Source organism: Mauremys reevesii, linkage group 10 (genome assembly GCF_016161935.1).
Source record: "Mauremys reevesii isolate NIE-2019 linkage group 10, ASM1616193v1, whole genome shotgun sequence".
Lineage (NCBI taxonomy): Eukaryota > Metazoa > Chordata > Testudines > Geoemydidae > Mauremys > Mauremys reevesii.
In genome coordinates this window covers 13155089-13180551 of record NC_052632.1, presented here as the reverse complement: position 1 = coordinate 13180551, position 25463 = coordinate 13155089, and the positions used below count along the sequence as shown (strand labels likewise).

The window sequence follows — 25463 nt, the reverse complement described above, 5'->3', positions numbered from 1 at the left end:
ACAGGTCCAAGACTCTTTCAGCTGGCATCCCAACCCAAAGCCACCCGCCTCGAAGCTTATCTCAGGGCCATATAGTGCACTTCCGGGCTATGTCTCCTTGACTATGTCTCTCTCTCTCTACTCCCTCAGTCACACACATAAAACAGTTCCACCAATCCAAGCCCTAGGCCCTGCATTTGAAACCATTTGGGCTACATGATTCAGCATCTAGTCAAGCTTTTTCGTGCACCGGTGTTTTGGGTGCTACTGCTATCCTTTCAGCCACTTTACAATGACTTCTTCACATTTATCCTGAATGCAAGGCGCCAGCCAACCAGGCCATAACAACAATGGTTAACCAAATCCAAAACCATAGCAAAACACCCCTTGACTTCGCTGGTGCCAGGATTGCAACCAGTGAGTATTGGAGAATATTTGTGAAATGCACATTTTGAATTCATAATCGTGAGTGTAAGAAACTGATGTCAAAAAGTTATGTTTATGCAATAAGAAAACAAACTGTCATGTGATTTCTGTGTCCAATGGATGTTGCAAAAATTTTGTATATTTAGGCTGAGGTTTTCAAAGCTGTCAAAAACTTAATTCCCATTAAAATAAATTAAATTTAATTAATTAGTACTTGCCACAAGCTGTTTGCGAATGAAGTACCCACAAAGAATTCATTCAAAGAAAAATACTTAGCAAATAATTTTAAGTAACAAATACAGTTGAGAAAAACACAATCTGTGCCAAGACCATAAAAGATACATAGAATAAATTATTCAGTGCTAATTACTTGCCCAGTTCTGGGTAAAATAAAGATTTTTTTTAAAGTAATATTTGATGGCACAGGAAGGATTCAGATACAGAAAAAAGACAAAAGGACAATTCCTCTTGTTAAATTTTTCCCATTCCTCCTGCGGCATTTATAGATATCTGCTATAACAAATACACAAAATAACCCTCTCCATGAAGGGTTTTACGACAGAATTTTGGGTTTAAGCCAAATTGTCACCCACTGACAACAGTATCTAGCTGTGCTTCATGGCATGCAGATGTATGAGGACTAAACTTAAAAAATACAAAACATGTATAATCCAAACTACCCAGCAATATTCATAGAATCATAGAATCATAGAATTCAAGATCAGAAGGGACCATTATGATCATCTAGTCTGACCTCCTGCAAGATGCAGGCCACATATAAGCCCCACACACTCCCAGCAAGTGTGAACCCCCCCCTGCTTTGGAGAAGAAAAAAAAACTCCAGGGCATAGCCAATCTTCCCTGGAAAGAAAATTCCTTCCCCAACCCCAAATATGGCGGCAGCTGAACCTCCATGCGGCAAGCAAGCTCCACACCAAACCTGGAAAGGTTACATCATACCAGGCACATAATTGATTGACCTATTGCCTATTATCTATCATATCATCCCATCTCATTAAACTTATCTAGCTTAATCTTAAAGTTGGAGGTCCTTCCTTCCCTTCCCCCCTTCTACTGTGTTTCAGTATTTCCAGTATTGATTGTTAGGAACCTAACCTAACCTTTCCTTAATTTCAATTCCTTTCTGACCTGACTGACTGAGTTCGTCCTCGTGTCTCGTTCAGTGTCCACATTAGCACTGAATGAAATAATTCCTTCCCTTCCTCTATTTTATATTATAATATATTAAAAGAGTGTCATCTCTCTTCCTCTCATCCTTTAAGGAAAACAAAAAAACTCTCCTCAAGTCTCTCCTCTCCTCACAAAGGCCTTCCTTCATTCTTCTGATCATTCTTCTCCTTTTCTTTCTTTCCTCTTCTAGTTTCTAATTCATCTTCTTTAAACATGGAGAAAAACTGCACCACATACAATGAATGAGGGTGTCTATATCGCTTAGACCTTATCCCTCCTCCCCTACCTTAGATTACTAGAAAATAATGCAAAACCAAAGACCGCATTAGCTTTTTAATTATTTTGCCATCATTGCCTACTCACAGTCATTCTCCTTCTCCAAGGTCCTCCTCCCCCCCCTCCTCCCCTCCCCTCCTTCCAACTGGTAAACTCCAAGTTATAAACTAAAGTTCTTTCTTCTAAATGCATAAATGCATAACCTTACACTTTGAGTTTACATATGTCATCCTACTACCTGGACCATATCCTACAACATCCTCCAAATCTCCTAGAATATATCCCGATCCCCTTAACTCTGACAAACTCCCCAACTTGGTGTCATCTCCAGCTCTTATACTCTCCACCCCCACTCTTGCATAATAAAGCATAAAATAGATTGGATAAAATCGAATCTGACCCAAACTCTCCACCCTCCCCCTCCACCTGGACAGTTCCCCTCTTCCCTCTTTCCTGCTCCTTCCTTCCCTCCCTCTTTTCTTCCTCAATCTTTCTCTTTTTTTCTTCATTTCTCCATCTTTTCCCATATTTCTTCATGCTCATCATCAAATCAAATCATACTGCATTCATCCGATCCAAAAAATCCAATCATTTTCTGAAATAAAAAAAAATCTGTCTAAAGAAATCATAGACTATTGGCAAGGTTTGGCTTTTGGTTTTCCATGCCTCCCATCATCCTCCATGCTCATCCTCATCCCAGTCATTTCCATTCTTTTTTATTTTCATTTTTGACTTTTTTAAGACTATTTTTTATACAGGCCACTAACACTAAGGTTAGACTAACATCCCTTCCCCTCCTTTCTCACTTTTTTTTTTAGCCTTCTCCAGTATAATTCCAAAGTAATTTAGCTATTAGTATTTATTATTAATAACTAATTTATTATTAAAGATTATAATATCGCATTAATATATATAATATCCAATTATGATTTTAATTCATTTATCCTTTCGTTAAGCTGTTCGACCGTGTCTACTCGCAATGTCTACCCCCTTCTCCCCATATCCATCTTCTCTCCCCTCCCACCCTATATTTCCATTCCCATTTCATTCATTTCATTATTCTCATTCTCATTCATTATATTGTGCCATTCCCAGATTCATCTCTATTATTTTTAAACTTCCATTTTCCCACTTCTTCTTTTTTCTTCTCTTTTCTTTTTTATTTTTTATTTCTTTTTTTCTTCTTGGTTTTTTCCTTCTTTTATTCCTATTTATTCTCCACTTCCATCTTTCCCATTTTCTTCCTTCTTCCCCTTTTCTGACACTCCTCCCTGTTTCTCTCCACTCCTTCCCTCCTCTTTCCACCATTTCTGCTTTTTCTTCTTTTTCTGCTTTTCCCTTTCTGCTTTACCTCTTTCTGCTCCTTGCTCCTACACTCTCACTGAAACCTCGGGCCTCTCCTACCTCCTCCCCAACTGCCTGCCTGCAACCTCTCCTTCTCTAACTGTTCCTGCCATTAACTCTAAACCTCACCTTCCCTTAGTAAATCCAAGTACCCTCCTCCACCTAACTAGTAGTTTAGTTTTTAATTTGAAATCATCCCATTTAGTTAAATTAGCACTATTCATTATCCTCCCATTCCCCCCTACATTTATTTCTCAATCAAGCTCTCCTATCTCCATTTAAAGCCAAACAAGGTGATCCCTTACAATCAATCATCAACAAGGTCAAATCTCCACAAAAATCAAATCTAAAATCCTAATCCCTCACCAAAATCAAATCTTAAATTGGGAAGATCAACAAATTCTATTATCTATCTAGAAAGGAAAAGCTATATTATATAGCTATTAGTTCCCCATGTTATTTGTATCTATCAGAGTTTTTTTCCATCCCTAATCTTCCTATCCTGTCCTAGTTTAGACCCTCTCTTAAATTCCTTAAAGCTCCTCCTCTCCATCTCTGCTCACCTAATCACTATGTCCATGATAGCACATGTCAATCACTATAGTTTCACTCCCCTTATTGACCATTGCCCAATTTTTCATCATTGCTACTCCCTTCATATGCATTGCACAGTCATTACATTTTACCTTATTATTGACCTACTACACTTTACTTTTCTTTACTTCCTTTACCTCTGCTCCACCTCCCCCCTTACCACCCATCGGTTTCTCTTCCCCTGCTGTACTCACCCTTCCATACCTGTACCTTTCCTGTGGTCCTCTCCCACCACTCCAGTTCCTCCATATCCCAGCTCCTCTTCCTCTATTACCTCCATTTCACAAACATCCTCCCTTTTCTCTTTTTACCTTTTCCCTCTTTTTGTCCTCTCTGTTATCTTTCAGTACTTCCTCCCCACACTGTACTTTCCCTTCATCTCCCACAGATCTTCTTTCTGTCTCTCTCCCTGTCCCCATATTTAACCCTCTTTAATCACCTCTGTCTGCCTCCCCTCCTGAGAGTCCCCCACCTGTGCTCTCGGCCGTCTCCCAGCCGTCTAAGAGGTGCTCTTTTAATCAGATGAGCCAGCCTCCCATATTCTTATGTCTGCCCAGAGTTCCTCATCTTGGTTTCTGTTCAGCACAGCCCCATCTGTCCCTCTGAACTGCGAGTAGAACACAGTTAAACTCAGCTGTGCTTAATCAGCTCCCAGTTGGTAGTGCCCCCCCACCCCGAGCTTCATCTGACATCAGTTTGGGAATTAACCTCTGAAACCCTCTGGCTTTGGTTAGGTTGGCAGAGGTACGCCACTTGGCCAGGATTCAGGAGGGCATCAAAAATATCCCATCATACAGCCATTGATATAGGAACAATGATAAAAGATCAGCTAGTGACATCAGCTTCATAGGGCAAATCCTATGAGTTTGGTAGTCCAAGCTGCACCTGGAGAAGAAGCCAGGGAGGGCTGGGACCTAACTGCTGATGGCACCCAGCTGAGGAGGAAGAGGCAGGGCCTATAAAGCCAGGAAGCTGGAAATAGATGGGGTAGCAGTCACTTGCTGGGAAGAGGAAGGAGGGTTTGGAGCTGGTTTACCCACAGAAAGGGAGGGAACCAGAAATTGTAGGAAGGAGTAGTGAGGGCTGAGACAGTAAAGCCCAGAATTGCTGGTTGAGAGTCCTGGACTGGAACCCGGAGTAGTGGGCAGCCCTAGGTTCCCCTACTGAACTTGCAGTGCTGAAGAAGACTGTCTGAGACTGTGCAGGAGGACTTTGGGTAAACCCCCCAGAAAGGAAACCACACAGTGACCCGGCCAAAGGGCTGAGTCGCCAGAGGAGACTTTGGTTCCTGAGCAAAAGGGGCTGCAGGGCGAGATGACAGAAGAGGCATGATTGGGGCGGGGGGGCATGCACAGCTAATCCCCAAGACAGCCAGGAGAAGACACCACCAGCAGTGAGCGAACCTGGTGACAGGCCTATTTAAAGATGCTAAGGGGAGGTGCTGGCTGCTTGAATATCTTTAAACCTCCAAGAAAGGTGGCCACAGCTGTGGAGAATCACATAGTCCTCAAATTGTACATTGTGTATCTAAGGGGGCCTTCCTCGAACAGGAAAAGTGTCTGACAAGTTCTTGCTCCAGTTCCCAAATCTTGGAACTAATACCCTCTCGCTTCCAAATGCTTCTCTTAGGCACCACTTAGACCAGCATTCTGCTTAAGTATGCCCCACCAGTCTCCATTCCCACTAGAGCTAACTACCAAGCAAGGTGCTATTCATCATCCCAAAAGAAGCAGCTGTAAATTTATACCATGTATATAGCATATGGTGGTGAAAAGGTCTCATCTCTGTGTCCAACTGAAACTCGGTGTGTTTGGTTCACAGCATCGAGGAACCTGAAGCTCTGGTTTCCTCTCAATTGTTTGCCACTGAATGTGATAACTTGCAAGAGTCTCCCAAAAACACACCAGATCACCACTGAATACGGTGACTAGACTCCATTCAAGATCAATGGGGGGTGGGCTGTCCAGACAATTGGACAGAAGCCATTACATCAAAGTGATTTTCTCTGTGGCTTCTGCGATTGCTTTACTTCTGCTCATTGGAAGTAATGAATGCAGGAGACTATAAAATAGAACTGATCCAAACCCAATTGCAAAGTCCAAACCCAGATCTGAATATCCTCAAAATCAGGGGGTGTTCAGATGTAGCATTTTAGTCTGGACTCATCTCTAACCAAAATTACTTTTACAAAAGCGAACAATATGGGACTGGTGGAAATTACATGTGTCTAGGAATATGCTATGTGCCCAAGGAAACTTACAGTATAAAATACAATTGATTGCACTAATATATCACTTTTCACCTGAAAATCACAAAGCCCTTCACACACAGTAGCCTCACAACATCATGAAGTAGGTCACTTTGAGACATTACCCCCATTTTACAGATGGGGAAAGGAAGGTGAAGCAAAAGCCCCACAGTGAATTAGTGGCAAAGCCAGGAAGAGGGCCCAGATATCAATTGCAATAAGATCTGGTGAAAGACATTTGTATGGTGAAGGAATTACTAACTTAGTCAAACACATGCATCTGTCTCATTAGCAGGATTATGGATCACTGCGTTTTCCTATTGCTCTTTAAGTACTAATAAAACACAAAGTGTTTATTGTGTTTGAGCAAGGACTTCCTCCTTTGAACCCATCTTCTCCTCCCATCTAGCTAGGAAGTCATGGAGAGGAATGTCATATCCTAAAAGAATCCATGTGACAGTGCCCTGTGACATGAGCAAAGACGTATCATTCATTTATTAATATGATTCATTACGGGCCTGATTCTGCCACCCTCACGCATGTTGCGTAGAACCTTATCCTCCAAGAGGCTCAGTGGCTTCAGTGGAACTCCTCGGAAAGTAAAAGCATGAGTAAGGATAGTAGAATCCGGCCCTTGTTTATGGAGAATGACATTCATCCCTGCATACAAATATTATTCACCACTGAATCCATCAACATAAGATGTAAGTGGTGCACAGACCTTGACCTGGCTTTCTACATAGGGGTGAATTTCAAAAAGGTGTACAAGTATTTTAAATAACTTCATTGCAAGGCTGCATACTAGGGTAATTCTGCAGGCTGTCAGGGAAGAGAGGCATTTATTCAAATATAGATAGCTGCAGCAATTAGGACCTGATGGCCTGCAATTTCCTGGATCCTGTTTTTTCCTCCTTTTTATAAACAGATATGTCCTTTTGTAAAAGTTCCTCCTGACACTAGGTTCCTTTGTGTCACTTCCTCCTTCTATTACTAATGCATATCTAATAGAGCAATTATTGTATTATGCAGAACTGGTGGTAAAACACATTAGTATATAACCTTAAAATGCTTCTATCAAATTGGAAATGTTTTTTTAAAAAAATCAAGAAACTTTGAGATAAATCAAAACACCTGATATTTTGCAAGAGGCTTTTAGACTTTTCTTTAATGTTCCCTCAGTAATTAGTACCACAGATGATTTCCTCTCAGGGTTAATCTCTTATTTCACAATAAGTTGCTTGTGATATTTAGGGACTATGGCCGGATTGAATGTTATCATCATTCACGTCTTCCTTTTTTTAATCTGTTTTCTACATTTATGCAGAATTAGCTTTGTTTAGTGCCATTATTCTGTCATCACTCTTTCATAATAAGGTTTTTATATGGCTTTAGAGATTCTTGCATAATGATTCCTCTATGTATGTTAACTCCTACTGTTTATTTGTATTTATTTGATTTATACTTGTGCTGTTACTGTATTTTTAATTATAAAACAACTACAGGATTTTAAAAAACAACTATTGGATTCAAACATTAAGCCTTCACATGACACAGCTGGGAACTAAGTTTAATAATGACATAGGAAAACCAGCAATATGACTGTTGATTTTTATGGCGATGATGAAAAAGCAGCAGGACAAATGCTACAATCTGCGTTCAGGAGACTTTTTATAGCGGTCACTCCAGGGAATATGCAGCCTTCCAAAAAAAGTAGATTTGTGAATTAAAGAAGTCTTTGCCAGATATAGTATTTGTCAGAGTCCAAATGGTCTCCAGGATCCATTAAGATTTCCAGGTGTACTTGTTAATAAAACCATAGCCTCTGAGGCCTGGTCTACACTAAGAAGGGGGTTCAAATTAGGGTACGCAAATTCAGCTACGTGAATAGCGTAGCTGAATTCGAAGTACCCTAGTTCGAACTACTCACCCGTCCAGACGCGGCGGGGTCGAACTCCGCGGCTCCCCCGTCGACTCCGCCAACTCCTTCTGTCGAGGTGGAGTACCGGAGTCGACCGCGGCGCTTCCGGAGTTTGAACTATCGCGTCTAGATCAGACGCAATAGTTCGAACTCCAAAAAGTCGAACTCTCCGCGTCGAACCGACAGGTAAGTGTAGACGTACCCTGAGATAACAGCAGTCTCTAGGATGGGGCATTTTTAGTCCTCTGGAAATGCCCCACAGCAAGTGCAGGCATGTGCTAGTGGAAATAAGCTAGCCATAATAAAAAGAAGCAAAGAATCCTGTGGCACCTTATAGACTAACAGACGTTTGGGAGCATGAGCTTTCGTGGGTGAATACTTGCATCCGACGAAGTGGGTATTCACCCACGAAAGCTCATGCTCCCAAACGTCTGTTAGTCTATAAGGTGCCACAGGATTATTTGCTGCTTTTACAGATCCAGACTAACACGGCTACCCCTCTGATACATAATAAAAAGAGATGATGCAGTCACTGCAAGGCCTACTCCTCTGTGCTCCTGCTCAGATGAGGCAGGGTAAAGGCACAACTACACCCTTTCTCAATCAATATTATAATGGTGCTGGCCCAGTTTGTGGTTGATGGGACAGCAGAAAACTACGTCAGTATGGTAATACTCCCTTGCTACACATTAATCTGCTTATCCTTTGCATGCTAGAGCAGTGAGGAGTAAGGAATATCCTAATAAAGTTTCACACCCATTCGTTTCAACTGCTGTGGTGCCCCTCCCTCTGCACTTACCTAGCCCAGTGTCATTGTTGCTTTGTGCGACAACAATGGCAATGCTTTGACTCAGTCAACACTAGCTGCTAAACTGTTTAACACTTCCCGAGGCAGAAGTAGTGGAGACAAATTGCTGCCAACTGTCAGCAACATGTCATTTTCCTAGTGTAGACAGACCCTGAGAATGACTAGTCTAATTTTCCTGTCCAACCTGAGTGAGGAAAAAAAACCAACAAAACCAAACATCATCAATACATGAAAGGCATTACCATCCCATGGCCTGAAAACTAAGTCTCATTGACTTTAAGGTCAGAAGGACTATTATGATCGTCTAGTCCAGGGGTCGGCAACCTTTCAGAAGTGGTGTGCCGAATCTTCATTTATTCACTCTAATTTAAGGTTTTGCGTGCCAGTAATGCATTTTAACGTTTTTAGAAGGTCTCTTTCTATAAGTCTATAATATATAACTAAACTATTGTTGTATGTAAAGTAAATAAGGTTTTTAAATGTTTAAGAAGCTTCATTTAAAATGAAATTAAAATGCAGAGCTCCCTGGATCGGTGGCCAGGACTCGGGCAGTCTGACTGCCACTGAAAATCAGCTTGCGTGCCGCCTTCGGCACCCGTGCCATAGGTTGCCTACCCCTGGTCTAGTCTGATCTCCTATACATTATAGGCCACGGACCCTCATGTACTCCTGAACTAGGCCCCGAACCTTTCCACATCATAATGAAGAATAAATTATATTTTGAAATTGTTAATTATCTAACTTGTTAGGACTAGTAATACAGGAAGGGACAATATCTACTATGTTGTTTCATCTAGATTTTGGCAATATCCCTTTGAAAATCAAAACATGTCTCCCTTAAAAGGAAGCCAAGTTGTTGAAGGGTCTGATCTGGACACTTAGCTTTGAGACCACACTATAACAATGCCTTTAAAAAAAACCTGTGACTCATGCACAAGATATACAGCAACAGAAAGCGGATTCCTCCATGTAAAAGGAAGAAGGATTTTTTTTTCCAGCCATGGATATGCCAGGTTGGCTGCTCACAATAAGCACATTTGACCTCAACCCGAGCATGTCTGGTCAGCTGACATTTTATTAGCCCCGTGTAAGTGAATGAGATCATCACTGAGCTTACACTGTGGGCAAATGTGACAGGAGTTAAACTTAGAAACGCCAGCTTGCTGTCCTAGTTGACATGCCTCCAGGATGAGACCTCTGGGTCTTGTGGTTCCAGGGGAACAGCAAAGTAAGAAATGGAAGCCAGAAGCCAGGCGAAGAAGCCACACAACCTAGCCTGCTAGCCTCACCCTCTGCAGGACCACTGCACTGCTTCTGCATTTAAGGCCTTCTGTGCCCACAGGAAATTGAGGGGCAGCATTGGCCCAATAGGTACAGACCTAAAAAGGCAATGAGCACAACATCAATTTACATGCTCTGATTGAATTCAGAGTTCACTGGGCTGAGGATTTACACATGCTCCTATAACATGTGTGGGTACCTGACAAGGGAACAGAAGCTGAACTGTGCATCCATCAACTTCTGAGGAATCATTGCAAAAAGAGATGTTGGGTGTGTGCTGGTCTTGGCCCAGTCTATGGCGGCTATTGATAGTCTCTTCCTAGCCACAGTGTTGCAGGCCACAGTGGTCCACAATGTAATGCAGTTTCAGCAGTGAGAAGGAAAATGTGATCCTTGTGAAGAGAGGGACCTATTTGCAGATTCCAGAAGCCATTTATTTTTCAGCCAATCAGGTCAAACAGCAAGGTAGGGACAACCAACATCTCTCTGCCCTAGCTCTGAGCAAATGCAGTCTGGTCTGGTCTCAGAGAGGCAGGTCCATATTCTAGTGAAAAATTGGTAGTGGCTTTTGGCTAATGCTAAAAGCTGGTCCCTGCCTGGGCAGAACTTACCATTTATATGGAGAGACCACCACAAAGGCAAAGTATTATTCTCTCCCATTTTATCTGTTCCCACCTAGAATTATAAATGGGCATGTCCAGTAGGGGTCACTGTCCTGAACACTTTATCATGACAAGACCAGGGACAGTCTTGCCAGTTTCAGCTAGGGACATGGCCATCCCTTTTGTTCAGCCAAGCACTGACAGCCTCCTATTCAGATAACCACTCTCCAGAGCTTACACTTAAATTTGCTTTTCACAGTGGACACCTTCAGAACAACCTGCTAAGCAAATTTTTCCTTTTTAAAGCATGTGTCATGTTAATGCCTCTCTTCCACCAGCTGTCCTCAGAAAGCCTTTCCATTATTGGGGAGACAAGCATCCAAAACCCATTTGAGGGGAGATTGTCCCAGACAAACGTAGATCAGGGCACATACATTCCTTATTTTCCATCTGAAGCACTGATGCTCACTCTTGGAACTTAGCTTGAGGCAAGGACACTCTCAAAACGTGAGAACTCCCACAAAGGGGAATTCTACCCAAAAGATAAATTTTGGGAGGATAGCTCTCCTCTCCCCAACCCGCTCCAGCAACTATCCCCATTTGGATATATGATGCTAGCTTCTGCCTGGAGGAGCAGGGTCAGTTTGTTCCTGTGACTTCAGCAGCTCAGCATTTTAATCACAAGAAAAGGTCAGGTAGACGGACCATTGCCCCTTCTCTCCTCCATCTGCAGTGTGGGGAGTGGGGGCATTCAGTATGCCAGACAAGCTGCTTAATGGAAATCTCTCTCTCATGTTTCCCAGGTTAATTGTGAAGGAGAGGAAGGGATACAGCTTTATCTTCATCATCCTACTACTACTACTGCTTTACCCTTCTAGAGTGAATTCTATGCAAAGATTTCAACGCATTTTTTCGACATTGAGCCAATCTCACACATGCTGGGAGTGGGGCTGATAAAAGTTACTTATCAATATGATTTAGGGTGACAGTCCAGATCCTTTTTATGAACTAAAGCTTCCAAGCTCCCAGCAAGGTAGATCAGTGCCATCCCCATTCGTTGTCCAGAGGCGGAAGCGGAGGCACACAGGTTAAACAAGTTACAGCAGGATGAATAGAGAGACAAGGCAGGTGAGGTAATATCTTTTATTGGACCAACTTCTGTCTCTGACAGACCTGAGAACGAATCCCAGGTCATATGATCTGCCTCTCAGTCCCGGGCTTAAGCCACGAAAACAGCCTGGCCCTCATTGTTCCAAGGATGAGAAGATAACAGCAAGCCTGGGTCCAGTAAAAAATGGTGGGGTGAGATTTACCTCCACTTACGGTCAAATTTGCATTGGGCTCAGTTGAGAACCAGCATCAGTTCTGAAAACTGCATTGACAATTAATGGCTATGAAAGACCTCTCACGGTAACTGATTGCAGTAAAACACAGCACTAAAGCAGCCTCCAGAGGGTTGGTGTTTTAGAAAAAAAAAACCACACACACATTTTGCTGTCAAAGTATCCCTCTGTTGGAAGGGGAGAACATACCAAGAGCAATTATTTCCCTGCAGGACCCTCCCATGTCAGGATTGCCCAATTTTTAAATGATATTCATCATAAAAGTTTTGCTACCCTCATTAATTCCACTTCAACCTACAGCACCTCTTGAAAAAACAAGCTGCATTCTTCCTAGAGAATAGTCTGTGATGATTAAAAACAGCCACATTGCTCTTCAAACCCCCTGAAGGATGAAGGGTTAGCTTTGCCCTCTGAATTTCCTCTCAGGCAGATGCAATTCTATGAATCAATAGCAGGTCTGGAAATGAACAAACCCATTGTTTGGCAGTGCCCTTGTGCAGCAGATTCTCCATTATGTCATTCATTCTCTGTCCTCTTTGGAAAACATGAAGGAGGAGTTAAATGCACCTTATTATAAAACCCAAGAACAAATCCTTGGCTTCCAAGGACACATTAATTGCCATAAAAGATGGTGACTCTCTAAAAGTAGTCCAGAGTAGAGGAATGTGGAGCTGCAGAGAACTAGGGTGACTAGTTTTCCCATATCTTAAGGGGCATCCTTCATTGCACTAGACCTTTATCATCAAAGCTATAGTTGGACAAACAAGGATTTCCCCCCCACACGCACACCCTGCTCACGTAGAGATGGGAAATAAGCCCATTCTGCAAAATTCAAACCTGGATCCAGACTTCCCCAAAGTTCTGGTTCATTTGATATTCTGGTTCAGCCCCTTGTAAAGATGGGTTCAGCCTCAAAGATCAGAAAAAAAAATATGGAGCCAAATTTCCCAAATGTTGAGTGTTTGGGTCCATGGTCTTGATTCAAGCTCATCTCCAGTAACTATACTCTCCCACAGTATAAGAGCACAGTTTTGCACCTAATTTACACACACACATTTACCAAGGCTGCAGGCACAGTTAAACCATGTATACACAATTGCATTGATTATGTGGGCAAATTAGTGTGTAATTGCCCGAGCAGTTGTGTGGCACATACCTCCCCCTTGCCATCCGCATTCACACCCTCTGGGATAGGCTTGGTTTTCATGGCAAGAAGGAGATATAACTCAATTCACATCCCCCCTCATCCCTCTCCACTGGAGGGAGCGATGTGTCTGTCATGCAAGATGGCTTTGGTCCATCGCTGGGAGCTTTGCTCCACAGCCCATCTGGCTCTTTGTGTAAACAGGTGCACATAGACTATCCATGAGACACACACTTATTAGGAGAAGAGGGATAGGCAGCAGGGAATTTTTTTGTCTCCTGCCCTGGTGAGAAGAATGCAGTCAGGGGGATAGAGTCTGGCACACTGCCCAGGTCCTAAGGCAACTCCTAGGCAAGTGAATACAGCACAGGATTTTAGGCTGGGATTTTAAAAAGGAGCCTAAAGACTGTGAGGTCCCTTAACCCCACACACCAACACCTACACCCAGAGGAAGGGATGTCTCTCCTCTAGGTCAGTGGTTCTCAAACTAGGGCCGCCGTTTGTTCAGGGAAAGCCCCTGGCAGGCCGGGCCGGTTTGTTTACCTGCCACATCCACCGGTCCGGCTGATCGTGGCTCCCACTGGCCACGGTTCATCGCTCCAGGCCAATGAGGGCTGCGGGAAGCGGCACAGGCCGAGGGATGTGCTGGCCACTCTTCCTGCAGCCCCCATTGGCCTGGAGTAGCGAACCACGGCCAGTGGGAGCCACGATCGGCCGGACCTGCGGACACTGCAGGTAAACAAACCGGCCTACACAAGCGGTGGCCCTAGTTTGAGAACCACTGCTTTAGGTTACATCTGTGAAACTCTGCTCAAGTCAGCAGTTCCCCCCAGAGTTAGCTATGACCTGCTAACAGTTTTAAAACATGGCTGCCTTTGTTTGCACTAGGTACTAAGTGGTGTTTAACTATTAAAACTTGTCCATTAACATTTTCTAACACTGCCCATATCCCCAGTGTAGACAAAGCCAATGGGGCTGGACCAGTGTAAATGACAGGGGAGTCTGGCTAAAGAGTCATAAAAAATGCCAACAAAATATTGCCAAACAAACCAAATATGGTCACATTATATATAAATGGAGGCAAGATAGGTCTACACAGTCACGTATTGTTTTGTATGGTGTTTTATCTATCCTAAGATGCTTCACAGAGTTAAATGATAAGCAACGTCCGTGGGGAAGAGAAAATACAAAGCAGAGGGAAGGGATAAATTAGATGTTTTCAGATGACATATGACAATGGAGCTGATGTGATAGATAAATACATATATTTATACAGGGCACCTACATATAAATATGCATCACTGTTCTATGCTTCCAGGCAGATTTCATGTGCATTTTTTATACTATATATTGGTTGAAAAGTCAAGCACTGAAAAGTTCGGCAGTGCTAGAATTAAGGTTGTCCATGCAACTTTAATCCAGCCCCCTTGTGTATCTGCATTATGATACATTCTTTTCCACAGGACTCCTGTCTCATTCCGTGCACAGGATGGACGGTGCTCATTGAATGAGTAAGCTCTTCAATATTTCATTTTTTCCTCATTGTTCACTGCGTGCTCCATGCAGTATTCATTGTACAACATCCAAACCTGGCACTCAATACAGGGATTATTAATGTAGTCCTGTGCTTCTCAATGGTGCTTTCCTGGTAATATCTTAGATCTTTACAAACAATAATGAACTGATCTCACAACACCCGTGTGAGTTGAGATGCTATCATTATCCCCATTTTACATGTGGGGAACTAAGACACAGAGACTAGAGCCAAAAGTGTCAGATAATTTTGGGTGACCAACTCAAGAAGCATAGGGCCTAATTTTTCAGAGAACTTAGCATGTGAAGAGCACAGCTCCTACTGACCGCAGATGCAGTTGTGAACTCTCAGGAGGTCTGCAAATTTAACTGCAGGCGGCTCAGATTAAACAAGCAGAAAATGTGGAATGCACCATTAGTGACCACTGGTGAAAAGTCTGATATAATTGACTTGCCCTGAATCCCGTAGGAACTCCATGGCAGAGGAAAGGACAGACTAATTCTACCAGGCAGCATTCATCTACCTTAACCACAAGATCATCCTCTCTCTTCTTGCAATCCACTGCCCCCTTGACAACACACCTTCCCCCTTCTGCAACAAAAGAGACAGGAGGTCTGAAAGACAATAGCCTTTTAACCATACAGTCCTAATTCATTCCCAAAGCACAGTCCATCCTATGCACTGAATGAGGAAGGGGTCCTGGGGAAAAAAAAGTATTTGATCACATAATTGAAGACTGTATCATAACGCTTATGCACAAGGGGGGCTGAATTAAGGTTGCATTATATAATTATAGCACTCTGTAACTTTTGAGTGCTTGACTTTTCAAGTTTAACATTCTTTTAAGGTAGTTGGGTTTTTAAACATAAATTTCTTAAATAAGTGTTTAAAAAATGCAGAAATTGAACAAACAAAAATGTAATCACGTGGAGCAATATTGACCCTATGTCACCCCACACCACACATACCTATCATCAGCAGGGTTGGGAATCTTTAAACCCACAACACAGTCTTTAACCACTCAAGCTAATGGAGTTACTGGTAGCAGTAGAAGATTATCTCCTCCTACATGGCTCTGCCACTATAAAGGGGATGGAGCTATATAGTTTGCCAGTGGGTTTCACACCTATAAATAGTTTAATTCTGGGGTCTTACAGAACTATTCTCCAGAAGTTACAAACTCTTCTGTCTGTTGCCACCTACTCCCTCATCCAACTTCTTCTTTTCCCTGTCTCCTCCTGCACAGTTCCTGCCTCTGTCGAGTCCCCTTCTGCTTCTCCCCACCCCAGGATCCTGTTCATCCCTCTGCCCCACAACTGCCTGACTCCTGCCCCAGCCCCCCAGCTTCTGCAACCCTGTCTCCTGCTCCCCCAACTCAGCTGCTACTCATCTCCACTCTCCCTCTCATCATGCCCCCTCCCCTCTTGATCTTCTGCCTCCTCTGCTCCTGTCTATCACCACCATCCCTGCCCCCTTAGACAGCTATCCTCCCTCCTTCCCTCAGAGCTCCTATCCAGTCCCTCCTCTCAGCAGGTTTCCCCCCCACACACACACACGCCATTCCTCACCACTTGGCGTTGGAGATTCTCCCATACCCTGGGTTTCCTGACAGTATTGAGTATTGACAGCACAGGAGAGAATCTCCCTGTTCTTCAGTTCTGGTAGCTGGTGCCAGAGCAGCCAGCAGCAGCTGAGAGAAGCAATTGCAGGAAAAGTCCTTCTCAGCCCTGAGGTGGCATAGAATCAGTTGCTCAGCCCAGTTTTAGTTTCTGCTGCTGTGACCCCACTCCAGGTAGACTTCACACCACTAAGGTCCTGCACCCTAGGCACTGGGGTCAGAGGGAATCCTCCACCAATCTAATATCAGACATTTCCAGAGGATCTGGGAAGGGTCTGGCATTAACATAGGACTGCAAGTGAAGCCAGCTGGGTGTATGGAGAGAAGTTCTGGCCCTACTGAAGTCAATGGGAGTTAATAGACCAAACCTTTCTCCTGCAGAGTCTAGTGTTCCATACTGGGTAGCAGGAGATGCAGATCTGAGTACCTGTTCTCAGGGCCTTGTTCTGCAGACTGGCAGGAATGTGGGGTTGCTGCCAGCACTCTCTGCCCCAGCAGGAGATGGAGAGTCTCTGTTAGCAGCCCCTATAATTGAATAAGGAGTTGTATTGAATTACAGGCTCCATAAAGTCCGACCCAGTCCTCCTTTGATAGCGGAGACCAGGACTTGTGCCCTTGAAGGCTGAGATGGGTGATTAAAATGGGGAATGTCCTTAGACCTGTCTGGGAGAAATAATTTCTTTTTCCCCCTCAATTAAACTATGAAGTGAACGTCTGTGATTAGAGAAGCATAGAAATTAGCGATGAAAACACTTATTGGAGCACCCATCCTTTCCCAGTTCCCGTGAGCCTATTCTCATGTGCTCCATCTGCTCTAATGTTAAATGCTCTGATGCTGGGGGATTGCTTTGGGGGAATGGAAAGGCTGCGCCCCACTTTAGGTACAACAAGCTGGGAAATATTCAGGGCCCAAGCTTGCAAATCTGCACAATAAATGGCATCTGCTTTTGAGCTCTGCTTTTCCTTTCCTCTGAGGATGCTCAATGCATCCTGCCTGAGAGGCCTGGCTCTCTTCCCAAACACATAGATCAGTGGTGGGCAACCCGCAGCCCAGCAGGGTAATCTGATTGCGGGCTGCAAGACGTTTTGTTGACGTTGACCGTCCGCAGGCATGGCCCTTCTCAGCTCCCAGTGCCTGCAGTTCACCGTTCCCGGACACTGGGAGCTGCAGGGGGCCGTGCCTGCAGACGGTCAATGTCAGCAAAATGTCTCACGGCCCACAATCGGATTACCCTGATGGGCCACATGCGGCCCGTGGGACTCAGGTTGCCCACCACTGACATAGATCCAAACCCTGAGCTCCTGCAGTTTCCAATGAAGATAGTAGGAGTTGCAGCTGCTCGGGTCTTCTCAGGACTTAGCCCATATTTTGTACAAACCCCAGCAACCCCCATGCTTTTCCAACTGGATAAGCGCAAGGTGGCTGCAACGGAGACAAAAGTATTCTGCAAAATACATTCATATTCTTTGTCACTAAAGCGGCAAAGATCTTCCCACTCGACTTAAGGAAAACAATAGAATTGTCTGGTCAGCCTTCCAGCAAAGCATCTCTAAAAAGCCTGGCCCAAAGGAGTAGGGAGGTTCAAGTGTGCAGTTAGTGGATCCTGTATCTGTTTCCTGCTGGGCATCAGTGCCATTTAGACAGGAATCCATCCACCTTGACATGTGTCCCACTGATATGTAAAATTTTCACTCCTTTCCTTTTTAAGTGTGGGAGTCGTGAACCTTGCGATCCAGCACAGTGGAAGAGCGTTCAAGCCCAGAGATCTGCCAACAGCCCCAGCAATTGCCAGCTAAGCAGAAACTGTGCACAGGGGCTGCGGCCTTGGGATACACGTTAGAACAGTTCCCATCTGGTCTGAGAGTGGGCAGGCCATCTGGGACACCTCATATGACATCCTGAACTGTAACCTAAGCAGAGTCTCACTGCTGGGCCTAACAAGGAGGGAAGAGACTGGAAAATAGGCATCACTTCCTTTCTTGATAACTGGACTATAAGAAAGGGAGAGGAGAAGGGGCATGGCATGGGACTGTCACAGCCTTGAAGACGGAAACAGAACCATTTGCTGCCCCAGTCAGTTCGCCATAGCAACTCCCCAGTCCCGAGACCTCTATAAACCCCATGAAGTTCAATGGTTAGAGACATTGAGATACTTCCCTAATTGCGACTTTTTGAAGAGCCCAGTGTAAGCACACATCCTCACCTCTAACACACCCCATTGTGTCCAGATGCAGCACTGCAGGGGACTTAGCCTCTCACATCCTCACGGGTGGCACTTCCTTGGCTCCCCAATAGCCAGTCCCAGTCGGTGTCTTCTCCGAACTCCTTCTCTGGTTCTTCTATATCACCACCCTCCAGCCAAGTCACATAACAATTCACTCCCTTTTTAGGGTATCTAAAGGTCCAACTTAAAGTTCACAAGCCACATCCAAACATATAGTTCTTCAGCTCCTCAGGCTTGACTGAAATCCTCTGCTTCCTGGCCCCTGTGGACATTCTCTTGAACCACTTCTTCCCCAGCAGGATTCCCCCACTGCTTCCCTTCACGTAGAACTCCAGCAGTTTCTCTCTGAGGAATCTACCAGCTCCTTGTAGGCCTTAAGTCAAGGCTCCCCCACAAGAGCCTACTCTGCTCTCTGTGGGTGCCTCAGCCTGACTTCCTCAGGCTCTTTCTAAAGAGAAACACCACCACCCCCTTCTTCTCTCCAGTTCTATTCAAGTAGTGCTTCCCTGCTTCACCACTGCAGTTGGAGTCAGTCTTTCTAATTAAGCCCCATTATACCCCGCTGGGGTAACTATTTAGCCCTTCTGTTGCCAGCTCATCAGTGAGGCTGAAGGGTTGCTGTCAAGTCATGGGCAAGGCTGAGCCCAGCTTGCCGCAAAGGGTAATGGAGTCTGAGGCAGCGTCAGATGAAGAGAAGGTTCCCTCAGGCTGGGGGTAATGGAGTCTGGGGCAGCATCAAATGAAGAGAGGGTTCCCTCAGGAGTCTGGGGCAGTGTCAGATGAAGAGAGGGTTCCCTCAGGAGTCTGGGGCAGTGTTAGATGAAGAGAAGGTTCCCTCAGGCTGGAGGTAAGGATGTCTGTGGCCAGTACCAGATGCAGAAAGAGCTCCCTTCACTGGGGAGAGAGAGCGGTAGGGCTCCCTCATTCAAGCTGAAGCAAATAGAGCCTGTGTCAGTGTGGGAAGGTGAGAGGGTTCATTCCATCTGAGATTAATAAAGTCAGGAGCTGGTGTTGGAAGGGGAAAAGGCTCCCTGGGTCTGCAATTAATGAAGTCTGCCCTAGTGCTAGACAGTGGAAAGCGACCAAATTCTTGGAATAACCATGTTTGTGAAAAAGGCAGTTTTACAACCAGAACAATACACAGTGACTAAAACCTCCTGCAGAACTGCTTGCTGTACGTAACGAGCAATGTTTTTAGTGCCCACTAAAAGAACAGAAACAGATATTGACAATTCAGCAGGATACAAAAACAAAGAGACTACTGTGTGGGAGCTGTTGTAGAAAATAACTAAGTGCAGAGAGATACCATCAAGAAATGCAAACATCAACACAAGACATCATTTCTCAGCTGAGTGCTGCCAAAGCAGAGCAAATATTTACAGCTATTTTAAGTTCCAGCAATGGTCTTTTTATCACTGGATTCTTGGAACAGTGCTCGGTGATGGCATCATTGAGTTACACTGGGAGTCATTCCTGGGAGAAAATCAGAATGCGCAGGTATTGCAAGCTTTTCATCAGCTTATTAGGGTTGTCTTACAGCATGAAATCACAGAATCATGGAAATGCAGGGCTGCAAGGGACCTTGAGAGGTCATCTTGTCTTGCACTTACTCCCTGCATTTAGGCAGGAACAAATGTAGCTAGACCATCCCTGAGAGGTGTTTGTCTAACCCGGGATCAGCAACCTTTGGCACGCGGCCCGTCAGGGAAAGATCCTGGAGGGCCGGGCCGGTTTGTTTACCTGCTGTGTCCACAGGTTTGGCTGATCGTAGCTCCCACAGGCCGCAGTTCACCATCCCAGGCCAATGGGGACTGCGGGAAGCAGCAGCCAGCACATTCCTTGGCCCGTGATGCTTCCCGCAGCCCCCATTGGCCTGGAGCGGTGAACCGCGGCCAGTGAGAGCCGCGATCAGCCAAACTTGCGGACGCAGCAAGTAAACAAACCAGCCTGACCTGCCAGGGGCTTTCCCTGGTGAGCCACGTGCCAAAGATTGCCAATCCCTGGTCTAACCTATTCTTAAAAACCTCTAATGATGGGGATTCCACAACTTCATTTGGAAGCCTATTCCAGTGCTAATATATCCTTATAGTTAGAAAGTTGTGTCCTATCTTCAGTGGACATGGAGAACAGTTGATCACCATCCTCTTTATAACAACCCTTAACATATTTGAACACTTATCAGTTTCCCCCTCAGTCTTCGTTTCTCAACACTAAACATGTCCAGTTTTTTTAACCTTTCCTCATAGGTCGAGTTTTCTATACCTTTTATCATTTTTGTTACTCTCCTGTGGACTCTCCAGTTTCTCCATATCTTTCTTAAAGTGTGGCATCCAGAACTGGACATAGTACTGCAGCTGAGGCCTCACCAGTTCCAAGCAGAGTAGGACAATTACCTCACATCTCTTACATACAATACTCCTGTTAATACACCCTAGAATGATAGAAGCCTTTTTAGCAAAAGCATCACATTGTTGACTCATATTCCATTTATGATCCACTATCAGCCCAAGATCCTTTTCAGCAATATTACTGCATAGCCAGTTATTCCCCATTTTGTAACTCTGACTTTAATTTTTCCTTCCTAAATGAAGTACTTTGCACTTGTCTTTATTGACTTTCATCTTGTTCATTTCAGACCAATTCTCCAGTTTATCAAGATCTCTTTGCATTCTAATCCTATCCTCCAAAGTGCTTGCAACCCTTCCCAGCTTGGGGTCATCCACAAGTTTTATAAACATAATCTCCACTCCACTACCCAAGTCATTAATGAAAATATTGAATAGTACCCGACCAAGACAGACCCCTGTGGGATCCCATTAGATACACCCTCCCATTTTGACAGGGAACCCTGGATGACTACTTTTTGAGTACAGTCTTTCAACCAATTGTGCATCCACCTTATAGTAATTTCATCTAGACCACATATCGCTTTTCTGCTTATGAGAATGGCATGTAGGACTCTATCAAAAGCCTTACTAAAAATCAAGATACATCATGTTTGCAGCTTCCCTCATCCCCTAGGCCAGTAAACCTGTCAAAGAAGGAAACTAGGTTGGTTTGGCACGCTTTGTTCTTGACGAATCCATGTTGGCTATTACTCATATAACCCTGTTATCCTCTAAATGCTTACGGATTAATTCCTGAATAATTTGTTCCAGTATCTGACCAGGTACTGAAGTTAGGCTGAGTGGGTTATAATTTTCCGGGTCCTCTTTTTCCCCATTTTTAAAGATAGGTACAAAGTTTACCCTTCTGTACTCCTCTCGTCCTCATCTGTCCTCCATGGGGTCTCAAAGACAATTGCTAATGGTTCCAATATTGCTTCAGTGGGTTCCTAAGGTGAATTTTATCCGGCCTTGCAAAATTAAAAACATATAGCTTATCTAAATATTCTTTTAACTGTTTCTTCTCCATTATGGCTTGTGCTCCTCCCCCCTTGTTAATATTAATTGTGTTAAATATCTGGTCCCAGTTTACCTTTTTAATGAAGACTGAAGCAAAATAAGTATTAAACACCTCAGCCTTCTTAATGTTGTCTGTTATTAGCTCTTCTTCCCTGCTAAGTAGGGGATTTACACTTTCCTTCATCTTTCTCTTGTTCCTAATGTATTTATAGAATCTCTTCTTATTGTCTTTTATGTCCCTTGCTAGGTGTAACTCATTTTGTGTGTTGGCCTTTTTGATATGTCCTTACATGTTCGTCCTAATCTTTGGTACTCATCCTTAGCAATTTGTCCATGTTAACAATTTTTGTAAGATTCCTTTTTGGTTTTTATGTCATTAAAGAGCTGCTGATGGAGCCATATTGGCCTCTCATTATTATTCCTACCTTTCCTTCACATTGGGATAGTTTGCTGTTGCACTTTTAATATTGTCTCTTTGAGAAACTGCTAGCTCGCCTGAACTCCTTTTTTCCTTAGATTTTCTTCCCATGGAGCCTTACCTACCAGTTCTCTGAGTTTGTTAAAGCCTGTTTGTTGAAGTCCATTGTCCTTATGCTGCTGCTCTTATTTAGAATCATGAAGTCTATCATTTAATGACTGTTTTCACCCCAGTTGCCTTCCACCTTCACAGTTGCAACCATTTTCTCGTTGTGAGTCAGAATAAAGTCTAAAATGGCTGCCCCCCACCATTATTTCCTCCACCCACCCCTAATGCCAAAATGAGGCGTGTCTGTAACAAGACAGTACTTTGTTTTTGTACGTGAGTTTAGTACTCTTGGAGCTAAGAACCAAAAGCACTGTTTGAGTTTGGGTTATTGTGGGCAGGTGCTGTGCTCGTTTTCCATTCACACAGCTCTGCCATTCTCTTTAGTCCTGATCCACAGCATCCTCTGCTATGCCAGTCCTGGGCCCATACCCAGCTCTGCCAGAGAACTTCAATGCTGACCTCTAGCAATACCTTTGTTTTTAATCCTGGACTCTCACTCACTTCACTTATACCCTTCAATCCTGAGAGAAGACGTTGAGAATGTTAGGACAGTGTCCTTTAGAGCAGTGGTTCCCAAACTTGGGACGCCGCTTGTGTAAGGAAAGCCCCTGGCAGGCTGGGCCAGTTTGTTTACTTGCTGCATCTGCAGGTCTGGCTGATCACGGCTCCCACTGGCCATGGTTCGCTACTCTAGGCCAATGGGAGCTGCTGGAAGGGGTGCAGGCCGAGCAGGGGCGGCTCTAGGTATTTTGCCGCCCCAAGCATGGCAGGCAGGCTGCCTTTGGCAGCTTGCCTGCGGGAGGTCCCCGGTCCCGCGGATTCGGCGGCATGCCTGCAGGAGGTCCGCTGAAGCCGCGGGACCAGTAGACCCTCCGCAGGCATGCCGCCGAAGACAGCCTGCCTGCCGCCCTTGCAGCGACTGGCAGAGCACCGCCCGTGGCTTGCCGCCCCAAGCACGCGCTTGGCATGCTGGTGCCTGGAGCCGCCCCTGAGGCCGAGAGACACGGCCTTTCCCTACACAAGCGGCATCCCAAGTTTGGGAAACACTGCTTTAGAGAGAATACCAGTCAGAAGGGACATAAGAGCAGTACACAAAAGAGTGAATGTGATATGGAAAGTAAATTGGGTGCTTCTATTTACACTTCTTCATAATAAAAGAATGATGGGATATCTAATGGAATTAAAAGGCAGAAAACTGAGAAAAGATTTTTAAATACAATACATGATTAACCTATGGAACTCTTTGCCACAAGATAGCAAGATGAGACATTGATGTGTTTTATCAAAATATTCATAGTTATATCATCTTGGATAACAAATGTCAACCCCCCTCTGCTCACTGTCAGGGAAATGATGCTGGAATAGATAAACCATTGGTTTGAGCCCATAAGGAAATTTCCATGTTTTTAATACAGCACCCTTGCTATTCTAGTTCTGGGACTTGTCTTGGTGTGGGTTTCTGACACACACAATTAACAATGGCAATCTACTTCACAGGTTGCTATTGCCTTCAAAGGTGTTGGGATGTGAGTGAAACAGACTGTTTACCTGCATCTCATGCATGCTTATGTCTCTGGTTGGGCCGTGACTTGCTTCTACTCAGCTATATACTTTGGAAGTCAGAGAATCACAAAAAGATTTGGGTGCCTTGGAATTTTAAAAACTCTGAAAAACAATTTTTTGGCAGAATTTTGTCTAATGAAGCACAAACTCCCACCTGCCCCTAATGCCAAAATGTGGATGTTTTAGGTTCAGTCACTGCACCTATACTGTGTTTGTAAAAAAACACAGGCTCCCCTGGCCACAGCATGCAACAGGAATGGCCATGGAGCACTCTGTCCACCTGGGTGGGAGATTTTATCATGCAAATGGCACAACATCACACAAATATGAGAGCACGGGGCTGTGAGGTCGAAGATGTGTGTGCGCCTCTGTTGGGAACTGAACCTTGGAGCCTGACCACAAATGCTAGAAAAAGACGCTCCAAGTCTGCGGCTCCTTACAGTTGCAGGGAGCTGTTTGTGTGGGACACACGCAGCTACTGATGATCCTGGGTGAGGATCTCACAAGAACTCCCCCCCCCCTGCTCTTTTGAGCTCTCTTCTATTAGGTACATGCAGATGACACCAAAGCCTGTCAGAAGAGTCTCTGCTGTCCTGTCCTTAGGAATTTGCACAGTCAGGTCTCTAAGTATGGAGGAGCACAGTATGGACTTGCCCATCTCAGAAAGATCTGCTGTTGCCTTCCCAGCCTGACTCATAAGCTGACAGCACTGACCGGTCCCATTCATTGCAAAACCAGGCTCTTTCTATCCCTGCTGCACGCTGGCAGATCCAGGGTCTGAGACGCTGCACTCAAACTGGGCTCAGTGATTAATCACCAGAGTTAATCTCTGAAGAGTGAAACTTCAGTTTGTAAAAGCTTTCGGGGGGAGGGAGATGCAGTGCAGGACTCCTGTTCTCTGATGCCTTTGAGACAAGCCAGCAGGGAGCTCATCAGCAACCTCAGCCCTGCAAGTCATTGCTTGTCGATTACAAAGGAAACCAGCCCAAGTGTCTGTCCCCTTAGCTCAAGCTCCTCTTACCTGGAGGCTGGAGAGAAGGAGCTGCAAGCCACTGGCTTCTTGTTCTGCCATGCTGATCCCCACTCACACTCTCTGCCTCTCAGCGGCAGACACAATGCAGCTGGAACACAGAGCTGCCAAATTGCCTTGCCGTGGCCCCCGTCCTGTTTAAGAAACGAAGACGCTAAACACAGATCCCAGAGACAGGCATGCTGCTACCATTAATAATCACAGCAATGCAACTCTAGACCTCAGCGGGAGAGATAAATGTACCCCCACCCCGCCCCCACCCACCTCCAGACACACACTGTGACGGGGAGATTAATTCCTAGATAAAGAATCCCAGGGATTAAGCAAAGGGCTCAGAAAAGGTCTGGGTGTTGAGTGTGTGGCAGGGGGAGTCAGGAGGGTGGCAATGACAACAGGAGAAAGGAGGAGA

General features: G+C 44.6%; 1 protein-coding gene across 1 annotated transcript in view; it reads right to left on the bottom strand.

The window, feature by feature from the left end:
• Positions 1 to 25174, bottom strand: part of AGBL1 (AGBL carboxypeptidase 1) — a 371053-nt gene extending 345879 nt beyond the window's left edge. The window contains exon 1 of the mRNA XM_039493279.1: positions 25046 to 25174. Within this exon, the coding sequence (XP_039349213.1) occupies positions 25046 to 25096 (51 nt within the window). The 5' untranslated portion in view covers positions 25097 to 25174. The remainder of the gene's footprint in view (positions 1 to 25045) is intronic.
• Positions 25175 to 25463: the final 289 nt, after the last annotated feature.